This window comes from Plectropomus leopardus, chromosome 1 (assembly GCF_008729295.1).
Source record: "Plectropomus leopardus isolate mb chromosome 1, YSFRI_Pleo_2.0, whole genome shotgun sequence".
Lineage (NCBI taxonomy): Eukaryota > Metazoa > Chordata > Actinopteri > Perciformes > Serranidae > Plectropomus > Plectropomus leopardus.
In genome coordinates, this window is record NC_056463.1 from 7,317,247 (window position 1) to 7,336,374 (window position 19,128).

General features: G+C 39.8%; 1 protein-coding gene across 2 annotated transcripts in view; it reads right to left on the reverse strand.

The window, feature by feature from the left end:
* The window catches only part of samd4a (sterile alpha motif domain containing 4A), a 65,074-nt gene that overhangs the window by 20,469 nt on the left and 25,477 nt on the right, over positions 1 to 19,128 (reverse strand). The window contains exons 3-5 of one of the 2 annotated variants that reach the window (XM_042490973.1): positions 8,655 to 9,251; positions 2,456 to 2,740; positions 538 to 641 (exon numbers count right to left, since the gene is read on the reverse strand). In XM_042490973.1, coding sequence (XP_042346907.1) covers positions 538 to 641; positions 2,456 to 2,740; positions 8,655 to 9,251 — 986 coding nt within the window. Of the gene's footprint in view, positions 1 to 531; positions 642 to 2,455; positions 2,741 to 8,654; positions 9,252 to 19,128 lie in introns of both variants that reach the window. The other variant, XM_042490965.1, reaches the window with a different exon arrangement.

The following is a 19,128-nucleotide window of genomic DNA, read 5'->3' on the forward strand; positions in this document are numbered from 1 at the left end:
TTCCCGGTGAGCTGTGGTTATTTTAGCTGCATCCTCTGTTTCAGAATAAACTCCTCAACGTCTTTAAGCGCAAGCACAACCTTGTACTCTGCACAACCAGGTCATGTTGTACTTCTCAACATGACCTGGCTGAAGTTAATTATATAAATATGTCCCTTTTCAAAACTAAGATTGATTAAAACTGGGCAATATTAAGATATTTCCTTTTATCTGACACTAGTGTCTGCCCCACATGTGCCAGAACTACGCGCCGAAATGTTGTTATTCAAGGCATTGCCCTGCATAATTACGTACATTTCTGAATTGGTCCATAACTAGTCTCCGACTGATGATCGAATCTTTGACTTTCAGGGGGCAGCCCTGGTTGACTGAATCCATTTAGTCAATTAACATCAGTGAATAGAATAAAAATATACAGCAACAACTTTTACCTTGTAAAGTTATTGTTCTTTTTATAAATTACATTGAAAGCAAATCTGTCCATGTGTTTTCGTGTGTTTTTTTACTGTAGGTGTGTATATATATAAAAACCTGTGCCTCTAGCTGCTCTTCAGTCAGTGACATCATCTCGTCGTAGGTCATTGTGGAGAAGAGAGCAGCGTACTTATGGAGACGGAGACTCTTCAGCCACGCAGGAACATCTGAGAGGCAGAAGACATCCAATGATTATAAAACGATTTCATTGGGCAGCTTCAATTCCTTCATTATCGCTGCTGCAAACACCATACAACCTAGACTGTTTTGCACACATACACATACTGTATAATGATGGACAAAATAGATAATACAATATTCAGTCACAAGATTTTGAAAAAAATCACCATAAATGAAAATAAAACATTAGTTTAACATTAATGTTCAGCGGATCTGTACGCCACATTCAAACTGCTGGGAGTGTTAGCTCGCTACTACTCATTAAGACATCTTTGTCCTAATGTGCAGTTTAGATGCCGATTTTCATTGGTTCTTTGATTTTGAGTCAATAACTGCAGTTCTGACAGCCCATTTTGTGCAACTCAGAAGAGAACAAATAAGCTCTGTGAATGCATGTTTCTCCTTTACAATTTTATATATTTCTTTTGTTAATCTGCTGCTCTGTTTTCATCTGAGGACTCACTTTGACACCTTTGCAGAAACTCTGAGAGTAAACAGGGACTTTATGGACACTGGTCTGTCCATCCTACATGATGTGGAGCGTCACTGAACAAGCAGACCTCCACCTTCCAGTAAAGTAATACAGACTGAGTGTTTGATCACAATTACACAGCTGTTTGATTTATCTGAATAATAGATATTGTCATAGAGTTAGAAACAGTGATGGATGAAGTATTTGTCCACTGGAAGTGCACATACGCTGATATTAAATCTTGAGAAGTCAGTGCTCTGTAAACCTTATTCCGCCTCCTGATACCTGACACCCAGCGCAGCAGTCTTCTCTGGCAGTAACAGATTACTGAAACTTTGTGTCAATATTTTCCTCTAAAGTAAAAATGACAAATGGGAGCTCTTTCTCTTGGGGCAGGAATGTTAGCTTTTCCTTCCTGTTTAGCTGGATGACAACATGAAAAATCTCTGTGAAAGAGAGGGCAGAGCCTTCTTGAAAGGTTTAACTCCAGTGCAGACAGTGATAGCCTCAGAGTAAGGTCACGGAGGTTGGCAGCTGTGGCCTCTGCTTCCCCCTGACAAACTGCTCTGACTGGATCAACAACTTGCCAGAGCCTTTAACTGAACCCCTTTAAAGCTAAGTTAACACTACATGACTTTTAGAGTTGTCAGATTGCTGAACTGTTCACACTACACAGCCTGCTGTCTTGTAACTGGGAGTCCCAAAGTAATTTTGGTATTCATACCAAATGACTGACTGGTGACACTACAAGAACTTTCACCAAGAGGAATTCCAGATGAGTATCTCATGTAAAGTGCAGGTCAAACCACAACTTGCAGGGGTTGCTTACTAGGAAATACAGGTTCAGGCAGGTGGGTCAAAAAGTGACAAAGCAACATTCTACAAACGTCATAGATCACTCAGAGACACATTGCGTGCAATAGTCCACCTTCCACCCCTTCTCATTTACTCTCTTCCTCTTAAATACACACACACACACACACACACACACAACACAACACAACAACACAACACAACACAACACAACACGAGAGCACAGCAATGCTCATTCCTTTTCTCTGTCCTAAACATGTTTCTTGTGCTCTCATTGGCTTGTCAACAAGTCAACAATAGGTCCAAATAGATTTGTCTGCTAAATATCTGGACCGAGGGCCAAGCCAATGCCAATTTGCCTCTGAGATGGGGCTTTTATCAACATGCAAGAAATCCGGGCGTTTGTAGTTTTGTAGTGTGAGCTTGGCATAATCAGCAGTGTGTGTGTTAATCAGTCAGTGGAATCCCTTTCATTTGAACTGTCCTACTAAGTGTATGCTATTTTTTTATACTCACCCCTCATGCCACTGCCCTCATCATGGAAGGAGCTGCGATGCAGACCTGAACCTCCTCCTAAACCAGCCTCCTCCAGATGCTCACTGCCTCCGCTGCCTGAGGAGGCGATGCTGCTCTGGGGTGATAGAGGTGCGTGGTCTGGGGCTGGGCCTCTGGCAGTCCGAAGGTCCTCCTGCGACAGCCAGACATGGCCCAGAGGCTGGTTGCTGGGGCCACTCATGGGAGGCGTGAGAGACACGGAGCGCTTCAGGGGACTGTGCTGCTGGCTGCCGCCTCCACTCAAGACTGCAAGATAACAGCAAGAGTAGTCAATGTCAATGTCAATTTTATTCATTTAGCACATTTAAAACAACCGTAGTTGACCAAAGTGCTGATCAATCCTAAAACCAAGGGACAAAACAACTAGAAACTAGTAAAACATGATAAAAAGGGTACAAAATAAAATACAAGAGATACAGCACAATACTTTAAGTTGAGGTACTTAGCTCAACTAGAAGTAAACGCCAGTGAAAAAAGATGGGTCTTTAGCAGCGACTTAAAGGTTTCTAGGGACTGAGCAGCTCTTATATGAACAGATAGACTATTGCAGATGAGAGGCAGCCCCTGCAAAAGCTCAGTCACCTCTTTTCTTATAGCGAGACCTAGGAACCTTTAACAGCATTTGGTTGGTGGACCTCAAAGCTTTAGCTAGAGTTTGATGGTGTAAAAGTTTCGTTGAATAAGGTGGTGCCAGCCCGTTTAAGACCTTAAAAACAAGCATTAAAATCTTAAAATCAATCCCAAAGCAGACAGGGAGAGAGAGAGGCTAATACTGGTATTATATGATCCCGCTTTCTTTTTCCAGTTAGGAGATGAACAGCTGCCTTTTGTACTAACTGGAGGCGACGAAGAGAAGACTGCTCAACACCCACACAGTCAGGTCAATGCAGACTGTTAGAGCTTGGCTACAAAGAAATCATACTGGAAAGCTGCTGTTCACAGTTTACTCAATACTGTGTTTAAAAACACCTGATACAAAAATTCAAATGATAATTTTGCTGTTTCCCAACACATTATTCATCTGATCACAACAACACTACTGTAAAGACTGAGGCTAGTCTGAAAAATATCCTTAATTATACTCATGTTCCCTACTTACAACAGTGTATAACAGCCTTAATTAAAATATTGGCATTTGACCTTACAACTTTAACGCCCAATTGGCTCATATCACATAAAGAACATTTATAAATCAGTGGTTCCCAACCTTTTTCCTTGAGGGACCACTTTTTTATCACTGAATTAACTGACAACCTCAGACTAAATGACATATTTTATGGATATTTCATATTCAATGCATAACATCGTAGCACAGAAAAACTGATAAACTAAACCAAATAGTAAACACAATTTCTGTAGAAAGTCTGTGTAAAACTAATATTAATTAGAAATCAGATTAATTTCAAACAGACTATTTCCTGTGGAAATAGAGATGTGGTTTCCAGATATTTTTAGGAACCTTTTGTACAGTTCTGTCTGTACCATTAAGACTATTTTAAATAATAATAAATAGTAATAATCTAAACATTAAAAATAACTTTCATTTAGTTTCCTTTGCGTAAATGAATGAAATGCTGAGATACAGGCCTACTGTATATATTTTTAAAAATGTTTCCTTACACCCTTAAAATGAAGAAGTGACCCTCTGTGAAGCTTTGGCGACCTATTGTGATCGTCAAGAACCAGTAAAGTTAATCGAGTATATCAAAAACATGTTCAATTAATATGTTCAATTCAGAGTCCGACCCTAAAGAAGAACCATCTCTCTGTACAGAATAATCAGCTGTATCATACAGTGCAGCACCAGGTTAGTGCCAGTTCATTAACTGTCCATGTTGTCATCTACTGTACATGCAGGTCCCTTTGTGCACTCACAGACTATTCTGATCTGAACATCTGGCATGATAGGAAGTGCACAGAGGCGACCCTTCTGCTTTGTAATTTTAAATTAGTATGATACAAAAGAGTACATTTGTTTGTTTTATACAGACAGTCTAATCTTCAGCCAGCGTTCATCTACTTTTTGGAATTACTTTCAACTCTGCCTGCCAAATTTCCTTGTCTTTTATAGAGCAGTGAAAAAACACATTTTTTTTGCTTTGCATAAGGTATCTGCACAATCTCTTATCCATTGCTTACACTATATACCCATTACTAACAAACTAGCTCATATGTGAAATTAAAACTCAGTATTTGTTTGTGAGCTAACCAGAGACAGCTGGAGGGAGGAGGCTGCATCTGCCAGGCAGGGAACAAACAAAACTCTCCTGATATCTTGTTTGTCTGCAAAATCCAGACTTATTTAATCTAAATGTCTCAAACACACAAACTTTAGATATTCTTACATCTATGAGTGCTGCAAAATGTCTGAACTACAAACAATGAGTTTATCAAGTTTAACTTGAGCAGAAAAAAAACCCTAAATTTACTACCCTACATTTACTTGGTCTGGATCTTAATTCTCTCCTTCACTTGCTTGTTGGTTTTAAGACTCAAGCTTGAAGCTACAAACCAAATAATACCTCCCAAATGAGGTAGAAATATTATTGATGGTTTACAAATATTTTTACTGTGCCTATAACAATGAAATAAATACAATAAAATCTGTCTGAATGATAAACCTTTCTTCCTTCTTTTTGTCTTCTTGTCTGACCTATTTTCTCTATTAACAATTGAAATCTGTGTACCTCAGGATGAATTCATAATGGAGGTTCACTGAGGTCAAACTAAGATAACGGTTACAACTCAAATCCCAACATTTAAAACCCACTAACAGCTGCTCTAACATCACTTATTTCTCCTGCTGAAGGAGATAAACAGAATGAAAAGGTGGAGGGCTGCAGAGCTTTTTGTGTCGCCGCTGTGACGGGGTAAGTTGCCACCAATACTCCAGGCTCTCTCCTCCTCCTCCTATATGCGGTCCTCTTACTGTTGGCGCTATGTATAGGACTTCATGGGCCCCGTTTAAAATAGGTGCCCAGCTAACATTACAAGTTCCAGTCCCTAAATATTAGCCATTTTCCCTAAATACAGTCTCCCACAAAGGCTACCTTACAAGGGAAAGGATGGGTGGTATGTGCTGCTGTGGCTTGGACTACGGCTAAGAGTACGGGTGGGGGGTCAACAGGATGTGGTGTCAGTGGCACACAGGTTGATGTGGCCGGACAATTATACTCCTGTAATCACCATCATGACCCGATGAACAGTGTTTGGGGAGGGGAGGGGGCTGGAGGCTCGGTGGCTGACTTTCAGTAATAAGATTCAGGGTTCATAAACATTTTTACCAAAAAACATTCCATGATGTTTCCATGACTGTGAGGCAAATTTTGAAGACCGTACATTTTCTGAAATGACCATCAATACTCCTTATCAGTTCCTTTTAACTATATAATAGCTTTTTTAAGTATATATTACTTAAAAAATAGTGAATTGGGAGCAGGATTTGAACTGAACATTTAAATATAACTCAGGGACTGTTTGTTATTTATGAGAGGGAAGGAGTGGTACAAAAGGGATGAGGCATGTCAAATCATTTTTTAAGCACAGGGGAGGGATCAGTGTTTTTTATCTTGGTTTTAGGGGAGGAGCATAAAACTTTAAATGGCTGTATTTTGTATTTATTTTCCTGCTGTTTTTTTAAAGAAAGCATGCCTTCCAAATGTGCAGACCAACGGGCCGTTTATTTTTTCTTTTAAGAGTTTTGGCAATTTAAAAAATAAATAATTAAGTGAAATTGGGTTATTTTTTCTTTCCTCAAAGAATTGGCTGATTTTTCAAAGAAATCACCAAGTATTATGCCATTTATCACAGTCAGAAACTATAAAAACAGACATTTTCATTGGATTTACAAATTTTCAGCAGTTCTTGAGAACATAATGTGTTATATTACAGGTCTTTGGAACAAAATTCCATGACCTTTCCAAAACTTTCAGGGTATATTTAGTTTAGAAATTGCTATTTATGAATTCTGTGACTTTTCCAGGTTTTTCATGACTGTGCGAACCTTGAGATTTATGGCCTCTGACTTTGCATTTCATAAAATATTCACAAACCAATTCTTGTGTATTCAACATTTCATTAGTTGAGAAAAGCATCTGCTCACTGCATGCACCAATCTCGAGCCGGCGGCCGGGGTAACTCTCGTTTATCAGTTGTGAAATCCTGAGGTCTTTTGTGTGGGACTGAAGCTGCTGGCAGTCAAAAATACAAGAGGATCTTTCTTGGAGCAGTGAGCAGGGCTTTAAATGTGTCTTTATTTATAAACCCTCAGCTGTTTCTTTCATCTCACAAAAAAAAACAGAGCCCTTGCATTCTTGTCTGGAAATATCCTGCTCTGACCATAGTTATGTTCAATTTCAACAGCCCTGCCCTCTCTGTGTGTTGTCGTCCACCTCACACAGCCTCTGGAGCTGCTGTGTGGGTTGTTGTGTATTTATTGTGTTCGGGGTGTATTTAGTGTGTTTGGTAGGTTTGGAATGCCTTAAGAGTGCCTTTAATAGGATTATAATGAAACAGACTTTAAATATGCATTGTATTTTGTTGTGCTGGCAGATGCTGAACAGGTTTTATTGATTATTATCCAGTCAAGTCCAGCCAGATACCAAAAAGATTCCCACAATTTTAACTAGATCAGAGAGGCTTAGAGCCCCCAGTCTGGATGTGTGTGATCAGGTGGCCACCCCAGACAGAGAGACTATCATCAGGCCAGCACAGAGTAGGTGGCAGTAATCACTGAGGTGTTCTCACATGGTGTTGCGGTTTTGACCACCTTGACTTTAGAAGTACACAAACAAGTCTGGGGCTGAAAAGCAGCCCCTATCATGTCTGAACGGATGAGATAATCAAAGGAAATAAAGCATGTTAGGTAAAAGGATTGTGAAAGGGTCTCTCTGACCTAGAATCCAGGATTTTCAACAGATATCATCACCTACAGCCCAGCTTCACAGAAAAGAAATGTCTGCAAACTGACGCAAAGGAGTCTTTTTTTGTGTGCAAAATGTGACACATGGTGTGAAATTTTGGCAATATTTCTGTGAAGTTGGACAACCAAAGGATATAAACCTGCCATCCAGTTCTAATCAATGACAGGAGGATAAATACTGCTGAACTTTGTTACACGTGTGACTAAGGAATCTCATGTTTGGATAGATCTAAGAGCTAAGATTTTCACTTATTAGACACAGTCTGTGTTGTATCGATCCATCTTCTTTGTCATACAAACAGAATTTATGTATGAAAACGGTAAACAGACACAAAAACCCAGCTGAAGGTTCTTTTATGTCTCTTGTGATTAACTGATTCAGAGGATCCCCCTGTAAAGACACACCTCTACTCCCTCCAGTGTTTACTCCATCGAACAGAAATAAAAACACTGAAAAGGATAGAGAGCATAATAGAGGAGATGTGGACTGGGTACTATAAGCATAAAAAAAAAATATACTGTTATCATATACTTTTTTCATTTTAGTTAATATTTTGGATGTCGTTTATTTTGTCGAATATCTTCCAAAATCAACTGTTATGCCTGGTTGCCACTCTGCCTGTAACATTAGATAGAGTTATGTTGGAGAGTAAACTCTGATCTGCAGCTGTGTAAATGCATCATTTTTTCTTTATGGATCTGAATGAGTGCAGATATTCATAGAGAACAATTACATCACTGCTTCATAACCAAGAGCTTTTATAGAGAACAGGGACAATTCATAATAGTGACTTTTCTGTATGGTGAACAAATAGTGACATCCAGATCAAGTACTAGAGTTCTTAAGGTCATCCCTAATCCCGTATATATCTCCACAACACCTAATGAAAATGTGAAAGGATAAGGGAGACAAATGTATTGTTTAACAATAATAGGTGGAAAGAAGCAATAAAATTTCCACAATGGACCAGAGTTAGAGATGCTGATGTTAATTGGTTAAAAGGGCATAGTAATACCTTATATAGATCTATTTTTTATCATTTTATCACATTTTGAAAAGTTATTGCAGGAACCCATACTCTTACATTATTGTATTCATTACATTATCAAGTGCTACACAGTGAGAATCAACCAAGCATGCTGACTTCATCTCTGTGCAGATTGATATTAAAGCTCCTCATGAGTAGAAAGGGGCTCAACACAGTACACGGTACACAGGACAGAAAAGACTTCACTTACGAGTGTTGCCGCTTCCACCAGTTCCAACTGTGTTGATGGTTGCCGGCACAGAGGATGATGGGTAGAGAAGGAGGTGCCCGTTCTCACAGCCCTGCTGCTGCTGATGCCAGCCTCCGCCCAGCCCTGAATCTCTGGAGCTCTGCCACCCGTTGAGGCGGTCGTCTGAGCCGTAGCGCTGGTGGTGATGCAAGGAGTAGAGATTGCCTGATGAGGAGGTGTTAGTGGAGGAGGAAGATCCTGATGAGGAGAGAGTGGATGGAGGCGTGGATTGATGGTGGTGGTGGTGCGGCCCAGATGGAGGAGGCCTTTCCAGTGAGTCTCCTCGGGCAGCGGCCCTCTCCTCCAGGTGGTTGAGCCAGAGTGCCAGGGCAGAGCGGTCTTCCAGGGAAGTGGCAGGGTGGATGAGAGCGTACGACAGGAGCTGGCGAGACTCCTCCAGGTGACGGCCGTGCTCGATGGTGTGGGCCAGGATGCGTGGCAGCAGGCGCATGTACTCGCCCTTGGCTTCAACGTTGCCGGGTTTTAGCAGCGGGAGATGAGTGAGGACAAGTGAGATAACCCTCTCCTTAGACTCGCCTTGCCACTGGCTGATCACCCCTGTAGGAGAAGACAAAAAACAACAACCTTTACAAACCATTTATTTCACAAGAGCTTGAAATGAAGTCAAAGTTGTGCAGGTGAGACTGTATCAGGGTTCTAACAAGGGCTGCCCCCTTAAAGTTCAAATCCACAGTTGGACGACTCAAGTCAAGCAGTCTTTTTTTTGCCGGTGTGTTTTGCAGTATACTTCTGGGGACATAATATGCAGACATAATGCATGGAGGAGATAGCCTACTTGGCACAGAGGGACAGAGACATTGCTCTTGTGCTTAGAAGTGTATGAGACAATGGCTCTTAGCAAGTTCAGCTAGACTGCTGCAGTCTCTGGCTTTTGTTTGATATCTAGTGTCTGTAAAAAATGCTGTTGCATATTTGTGATCTGTTTTTAGCTTTGTTAGCTTGTTTACTATCTTAAGTGAATGCTGCTGTCACATTGAACATCCCGTTGAACCCAAACAAACAAATCAAAGAATATTTGTACTGAACTGCTAAATCTGATTCAAATCAGCATAATTCCAAGTCGGGTACAGCTCTAGTTGCAACATATTTTATGGATAAAATTTCAAAACTTTTCTATGACTTTTCATTTACAAATAATACAATTATTGTACTTTTACACACACACACACACACACACACACACACACACACACACACACACACACACAAATATACATGCAGGAGAGTCTCGCTTCCCCTAACAAATGCTGCCACACTATGTCACATTTACACATAACCAGTCTTAAAGGGGAAGGCTTGATTATTATTAGTCACGAAAAATGAAAACCATGTAACTTTTGCATTTGTATCAAGCAAGAAATTAGCTGTTAATTTACCTTACAGTTATTTACCTTAACTTGCAGACAACAAATGTGCCTGTATGTTACATTACATTTAAGGTTATTTATGGAAGATTACTATAACAAAAATCCATGACTTTTCCAAACGTTTGAATGATTTATACTAATGCCATGACTTTTCCAGGCCCCGAAAACAAGATGTGAAATTCCATGACTTTTTCTAGGTTTTCCATGACCAGGGGAACCCTACTGTATGAATTCACATGTCAGCATCTCATTAAGTTTATAGCTAGTTGTGGGTGACCTTGACTGACCTGATTGGACCAAAGTGAGGAACAAAACATCACTGGATACAAAATACAAGATTTCAATTTCACAATATCTGAGGCGGTAGCAGAGGAGAAGGTAACCGAAAATAAAAAGATGAAATAGTGTCCACGTGTACGGTTAAAAATAGAGGACACAAAGATGATGTCATGGCCCATCGCACTGTCATCCTTCTATTTTGCTTTTTACAAACAGCCAGCTCTGTAGGCCGCTGCTGTACAGCTCTATACATAACCTGGAGGTCATGGAGCTCTATTGTTGTCCGAGTCAGTGGACCCTTAGGAGCCCATTCCTATCATCTTGGACTATAGCTATAGATACCAACTGGTCAGGGCGACTGCTTTGGACAGTCACACAAATAGAGGCAGGATGCAGGTCCACTTCACTTCCTGCTTGGGAGATGTGTCTGTATGAATTTTGACCGCCCTGGTCATTCTTAACCCAGAAGGATCTTGTCTCTAAATCTGACATATGAGGTGAAACTAGAAAATACATCTGCTAGCCCTTCTGTCCAAAGATATCCCAATGTCACAGTCTACTTTGTGATGATGTACAGCTCTCTCTGCCCTGTCGAGTGGACAGCTGCAGCTCTGACTGGGCAGATGGACGACCACAGACCCTGAAGCCTTCCAAACAAGGTTCACATTCATGTCATCCCATGAAAGATGACCAGGACTGAGGGATTATTTAATTCAGGCTTGAGCTAACGCACAGCGTAGAACTGACAGTTTTACACACGTTTATACACAGTCAGTCCCATGATTTTCTACTGGGAGGAAGGTAACCAACATGTGTGTGTCCTGTTTTGTTGGTTGATAGATTTGGTTTAACATTATATTGAACTATGAAATAATGCCATTACATCTCTATATTAATATCAGTGAACTTGACCCTTTAGTTGCACTGAAGTTAAATTGTACATTAACACTTTAAAATGTATACTTCCATGTATCTTTATTTTTGAAGTATCATATGTCTTGAATATGATGTGATTTGTTTTTAATTCTGAGTTACAAATTGTATGTTGGCATTGGCTATTTATACCATCAAGAGTGTAATTGTAATAATAAATCACAAAAAACCCTACTGCTTCAGGCTTTGTTTGGTTGTTTTCACATCAAATCAACATTTTTTCTCTTTCAGACTACAATGAAAGATTCACCTTTTCACTGAAGAAGAAAAAACAGATTGGAAAGAACTCCTGATTGGTTTTTTTTCCCCACACATCTAACGTCATTTTTATGAAAATGCAAGGGGATTTTTGCCTCAGCCACAAAGGTCATGTGTGTGTCATGTCTACCCAGATGAGGCTGGATGAGCAAGCAGCTTTTTTTTTGACGAAAAAAAGTCAGATCCGTGTTAGAGAAAGTGAATGAGTGAAATGTCCCTTTCATTTTACCCAAGACCGAGTGAACTTGACCAGGCTGTTCCGAAGTTCAGCAGAGAGCCTACACATATTGGGAATCCCCACTGGTAGCGAGACATAAACGTGACATGATCAACACATAAGCGTTTTGTCATCCAAGCTGACTTTGTCTTCCGTAAATGCGTCGCCCACCCAACAGAATGTCGACGGCTGTTCTGGGAAGAACAAACCACTAGCACTCAAGCGTTGAAGAAAATTAAAAATGTTGTAGATAGGTTCATAACAGTGAACCTAAGATTAACCTAAGAGTAAGTGTTTCTGTGATTTAAACATGCAGATCATGCTTCGCTAAACACAACAAAAACAGACTTGAAAAGTCTTGAAAGATGCTTTATAAAGTTTCACTAGGGATTGGCCATAAGATGGATATAGAGCACTAGTAGAGAGGGGATGGGGGAAGACTGAGGTAGAGGCAAGTTTGAGAAGGAAGAGGAGAAAATAAATGGACAGAGGGAGTGAGGTGTGTGAGGGGAGCCAGGGAGTTACTCCCCTCTGCTCCAGGGATGATGTAATCCTTCATTCCTCTGAATGAGGCAAGCCTCGGTCCATCCGAGAACAAGAATTGTTCCATGATTAAAACACACTTCTTTCCAAATGACTGGAAAACATTAAGATGTGACACAGAAACCCTGATAAATACTCGCTTACAGAAGCAGTCATGCACTGCCAACTTCAACGTCACTATTTGAGTAATGACAATAAAATGCTTTCTACTCTTTCACATTTTTTTCTAACAGTCTAGGATAAAAATGTGTCTACTGCAACAAGTAATACAGCGCAACCATAAAAAAGGCCCGACTGGACATTAGTTGTCCAGTCGGGCTGGACAACTAATGTTGTTAGGGGAAACGAGACTCTCCTGTCCAGTCTGGCGTTGACATTAGTAGTCACAGACTCAAAACCTCAAAACATCTCAAGCAAAACTTTACATAACTAGGTAATTACAGTACATTTGTTTGAAGTCGATCCTAAAAGCAGCTGTGTGGCATATTGAAAGTATTAATATATGCCTTATATAGTCAGTGAAAAGTGTTTTATATATTAAAACATTCCATTTAAACTGTCAGACTATAACAGAGACGATATATCTTAGATAAAGAAGTAAAGTTAACACAGTGATCGTGGGGGTTCTCGGTGTGACAGAGACTTGTCTGTGTGTGTCTCATTGTCCTTCCTTCTGTCTCTAAATTCAGCAGGGCTTGGAGGTGGGTTGAACAAAAGTCCAGTCATCTTATAAAGTCCCACTTCCTCCTTTCATACAGCGCCACAAATTCAAAGCTGACTAAACACTGAAGCCCAGAGCCTAGCACTCTCCCATGAACTTCTATAAAAGCTTAAAAATTCAGGCTGAAATATCTAATGACATCAATGATTATTTTCCCATAAGATGCAGAGATCATGAGCTATAACTGTATCTTTTTTGGTAATTTCTGGTTAAAGTCATCAATGAAATCAACTTGAATAATAAAGTATGTTTGAACATTTCATATTGTGGGTTTTCAATCAGATGATTCACTGTTCAAACAGCTACCAAGGATGCTTGGATGACTCGTGATCTTTAATGGTTGTTGTTGTTACCATTGTGAAGATTTTTCACAGCAAATTCCCTGACAAAAAACATGTCCTCTGTGCCTTTATTGAGGTACAAGCCTTTCCAACTGATTTCATCTGCATGTTTCTGGCTGTCAGAACAGGATTTCAGTAACTTACTGCACCTGACTCCACCTGAGCTCCATAATCAAGAGAATAATTCATGTGTATTAAGAGAGAAACTACTTTGGAATAACTTTGGAGTAACGGCCAACACTGGTGGCTAAGTGAAACTCCGACAGTCAGAAGAGCAGCTGTTCACAGAGGTACTTTAACACCTGTTAAACAAGAAAATTACGGGGTTTGCTGGTAATAACTTCAATTGAATTTTAAATAGAGTTTTTAAAATCTTCTTACACGATACTGTTCAAATATTTGCATCTGATAATTAAAATGCTCTTCCTTTTTAAATCACCTTCATGGCAATTTGAGTACAGATTACTGTGTTTACAAGGTGAATGCACTTTAGTCGTCACCCACGCGCTTTGCTGTACAAAGCAATATAGATTTCAGAGTTTACGAAGTGCACCTGAATGCAACATGAGGTCCCTGTTGCTGTGAGTGTCAAACTTGTCTGCCACAAAGACAGACAGCAGAGACACAATAGTGTGACCTTAAATGACACCGTAGAGACTCTCAGCATAGCTTTTTTTAAAATTATGTAACTATTCCGGTACAAATATTTGCCTGCTAGTGTGACCTTCATTTGGCACTTGGTGGGTGTTAACTTCGAACCCTGATTCAGTGTAAGATTTTGTGGGAGTATTTTGGTGGTTACTGACCCTGTGGAGCCAACAATTCTGTCAAAAAAGACTAAATGAATTTAATTTACGTTAGGATGTTATAGAAGAGGTAAAGCTGAAAAAAGCTTTAAAAGCTTCCCAAAAATGCTTTTGATCTACTAGAATTCTGGAGAAAATTGTGTGTTAGCTCTATGCTAGGTCTGTAATAAATACTTTAAAAACTAAAATCAGAAGAGAATGTCTGTAAAAAAAAAAAAAAAAAAAAAAAGAAGGTGTGAAACCTCAACACCTAGCAGTCAGGAAGCTGCTCAAGGCTTTTTGACCTCTTACTCCAAGGTTAGAAGGTCAAGGAGTCCGGCGTGGGAGCAGTTTCCCTCTCAGCTGACAAACATGCAGCATCTCTCTCACCGCTCAAAGAGGGGTCATAGTAGTTGAACCAAGCACAGGTCAAAGGTCAACTGGTAGGAGAAACACTGAGCTACCTTGTACACAAATGGGCCGGTTCAGGGAGAATGAGTTACTGTGAAAGTGTAAGAACAGTCGAGCTTGGGTAAATCAATCTTCAGTAGTAAATTTACAACAAAATGCAGCACGCTCACAACCAAAGAATCCAAATAAAAGTCAAAATGAACAGCAGGGATAGGACAATATACATTTTTCTTGTGCATTTTGATAAAAAACACCCACAAAAAGCAGATTGTATCGAATTTCCATTATCAGGATAATGGTGAATATCGTGTTTGGCAGCACCTTAAGAGACAGCTGTACAACCAACAATAAAAGAGACTGCCACACTAAAATAAGATATGTGTTGTATCTGTGATGCAATAAAATTACTTGTTTCTTAAGATGTATTGCATTTTCGCAGCATTTCAAGCATATTTTCATTATTATCAGGATCGTTACTGCAATTATTTTGGCAAGGATAATCGTAACATTAAATTTTTCTATCGTCCCATGTCTAGTGGACAGGATTAAAACGTTTCCCAGTGCATGTCACACTCTTTCCTAGCATGGTGGCTCACACCCTAAGCTCTGAGGGGAAAGTGCTAACCTCATCCTACTGGAGTGAAAAAAGGATGGGAGGTTGAAAGAGGAGAGGAGCTTTGAAACTGAGGTTACAACACTGAATGAGGACAGAAACACTGACCCGCCAGTCCTCCTTACACAGTGATACTAACACCTCCTTTCACCCTGGTTTCATTTTGGTTTCTGATTCAGAGTGTGACTGTTGACTTCCCTGGAAATGGGAGTGCCTATTGAACTCGCCCATCTTTGCAATGTATCCTACCTGACAGACAGGACACAGAGACTGAAAAATACTTCAGTGTGAAGTCAAAATTAAGCATGTGAGGGCAATGGGACATGGTCAATGAACAGCCTAACAGAATAAACAATACAACTTAAAGTGGAAAAAAAAAGCCGATGTCAGGTATTTACCCAGACAAAGGATGTTGAGTTTGTTCTTTCGTGCCAGACGGAAAGGCAGGGGCATGCTGGGAACTGATGAATCACATCAGCATCATTGAGAAGAAACACTGAAAAAGAAAGTCCGACACACACAAACAGTAAAACCTCAGACAGAGAGTATCATTTGTTCGGGGGCTGACACAGCATTTCCCTGCTGGTGAACTCTGTGCCACTCTGCCCAGGCACTGCCCTCTGACACCGTCTCTGGCACCAAGACAAGGGTGCTGCTTTCATTACAGCCCTGCCCCTCAGCGAGTATAATCCTTCCTCTGTCAACCTCACATCAAATCGCCCACCTTTCCTCGACAGCCTGGACACTTTGTCTAGCTTGAGGAAAGTACAACAGAAGCAAAAAGCAGACAGAAAGATAAAAAAGTCACTGGGTCACTGTGTGTCCACACTATGAGAAACTTAGTTATTCCTTGTCATTCATTCCCAAAGAGAACTGAGTGGTTATTAATGAAGTTTATGTTAATTTTGGATGGGAAAAAAAGGTCACATGAAATAATCTCTGAAATATGTTCTGACATTTTAAACTGCGGCTGATTACAGATGACTAATAAGCTTTTCTCAGCTGCAAAGCTTGCTGATGTCTACACACCAGCCAAGTTTGTCACTTCACTTCGTAATAAACGTAATGGTTATTTGGTGACTTGTTGAAAACAACACCCAGTCTGTCCATATTGAGTCTAACATACAGACAGATCCGCAAATCTTCCTCTCATAAGGCAGCTTCAAAGCATGTTATTAATTAAATTCATATTCCTTTTAATTTTGGTATTTTAAAGGTTACGATATGGGAAAATAATTGTTTTTTTGTTTTTTTATAGACTAATATTGCAACTCAGTATGGCATGTTTAGTTCCCCGTAAGCCAAGATGGCGGAAAGAGAGCCTTTTATCAATGAGTAAAAGTGTTAAACAACTGTGATCTCAATATTAACCGAAATGATCATGATTATAATGTTTGCCATATTCAAGCTGCTCTGCACAGAGTAGAGCAACAATGTAAAATACAAATGTGGATTGTAGTCAAGCCTGGCCTTGGCAAGTTTTCACATAGTAGTACAGCAAGCATTACAGCTTGCTCATGGCATTTTACAAGTTCTTTCTTCATCTACTCTCAACTATATGTCAAGTCAAGTGTAAGGCAGTGTCTACATGTGAAGCCCACGGGCCAGTTGTTTCCAACCCTGTTGTTTTTTGTTTTTTATTTAATCACAGCTTTTGCAATTTGAAAATTAAATTCTGTTACATCTGCTAATGTTTAATTTCATACTCAAGGCAAAGCTCTAGTCATCAAGTTGGCCAGCTAACCTCAAAGTCCTCAAATTCACTTTTCAAGACTGTTAAGATGTGTAACACACTATGTCCAGGAAAGGTGCAAAAACTCCCCAAACACGACCCATTTGAACTGATGCACACAAGGCAAGGCACTGTCTGAGAATTGAGTAAGGGGTGTGACTCATTTTTTCCCAAAACGTAAAACATCTTGCTCAGCACTAATATCAATACAACACTGTCCACCTACATGTGTACAACGCACCACTGAATGCAACAAGTTCACTCTCGTTCTCTGAGGATGGTTCAACCATTTTCTGGGAAGCACTGGAGAAAAACTGAGGTATAAGCACAAAAGTCAGTCCACAGGAAATGTGGGTACTTAAGAGAAGAAAAAAAAGCTCTGCTTAACAAAATAAGATACGACTCTGCAAACCCCAGACTAATGTACCCGGTCAATGTAATGTAGCCAAGTATGTGGAAAAGCAGAGCTGTCACCTACTGACATTTAAAAGACACACTTGTATTTGGAGAAGTGCTCAATCATTCTAAACTGGGGTCAAAGGATAATACAGCTGTATATGAAATATATTAATAGACAATTAAATTGAGGGAAAATAAATATGAATAAAAAAGGTAGGAAATTAAAAATAAATACAACAAATAATTTTATAAAATAAATAAATATATATGCTATGTAATAAATTGCATAACACATGACATTTGTCACTTGGCTCCACTGATTTCACTGGATTTTGTTGTTTACAGATATTTACTTCATGAATAGGATAGTGGTTTGATTCGCTGGATAGATATAGGATTGCTTACTCAATTATTTTACCGTCTTCTCATTAATCAATTTGAGATTTATATTTTAAAATTTCCTCAGTGTTCTATATTCTATATTTTTAATGATAGAAGAGTGGAAGTAAACAAAAAAAGTTTAAAATATCCCCCAATAATGTGTGAAAACATCAAAAGTTTCTTTTAACAGCAGCTCACCATCTTATATCACAAGACTGCTGTGTTCACTGTAAAACAGCAGCGTCTTTGATCTTCAGATTTTAACACATTAATTGTGACTACAGTGTATTAACAAAGGATTCAAATCATGGACAAACAGGAGTAAAAACAGTGGCTCAGTGGTCTGAGACATTTGCTGCTCATCTTTCTCCGCTCTCAGGTTTTGATTCCAACACTAAATAAAAAAAGGCTAAAAAAAAAAAAAGCCAGGAAAAAAAAAAGAAATCCTGAAAATTTCCGTAATTAATATACATAATATTACATCTAAAAGTAATATGAGTCCCTTTACAAACATGGAGCCAAGAGCCTCAGAGCAGCAGATGCTGGTTGGGTTTAACTTTGACCCTGAGCTGGATACATCGTGTCCTCTTCACATCCGACTGTGTGATCACAAGACACAAGTGACCGTGGTGGAAACAATGTGATTGTTTTAGCTCATTTGTTACACATTGGTTATGTGCAAACACAAACCAATGGAGACACACACGTACACACACACACACACACACTTGTGCAGACTGTTGGTTAGACACATGATTCCTCTCGTTCTAAATATAGATAGGTCAACAGCACACAAAGCCACAACAAGGCAGCACAACAGATAAGACCATATTAGTGGTTAGCAAAGGGACACATTAACTCCCAATCACAATGACAGTGACACACCAGCTTTTTAGCAAAAGTGTGTGAGTGTGTGTGTGTGTGTGTGTGGCAGACAGAGAGACTGGATGTCTGTAAGCAAGACAGCGTGTGTCAAAAGGTGTGTATGTACACTTGACCTAAACTCACACCTAAAAATTTCCATATCAGCCACTGTAAAGTTGCATAACCAGAAACCAGTGTTTGAGTGTGTGTGTGTGTGCTTGTGTGTTTGGGGGAGGGGGGTCTAGAAGATTACTAAAATAAAGTTTTGTGTTTTGAGTTTCAAACAAAGGTTAAATTACATTTTGGTCACAGTTAAGATGAAGCTCCAGCTGAGGTGTAAGGACTGAACTCAGTGCGTGGAAAGTCCTTCCAAGTCTCTGTCTGTGTGTGTCCTCTAAACCTCTGTGTTTCTGCTGTTAGCAAAACAAACATGAGACTGGCTCACTTTGTCCCACCGCCGGCAATTCGCTATAGCTGTTGTTGATTCAACACCACATCCGACACAGCGTGTTCCCTTTACCAACCGGAGGACAGCAATCCGAGTGAAAGCGAGAGAGAGCTGACCAACAA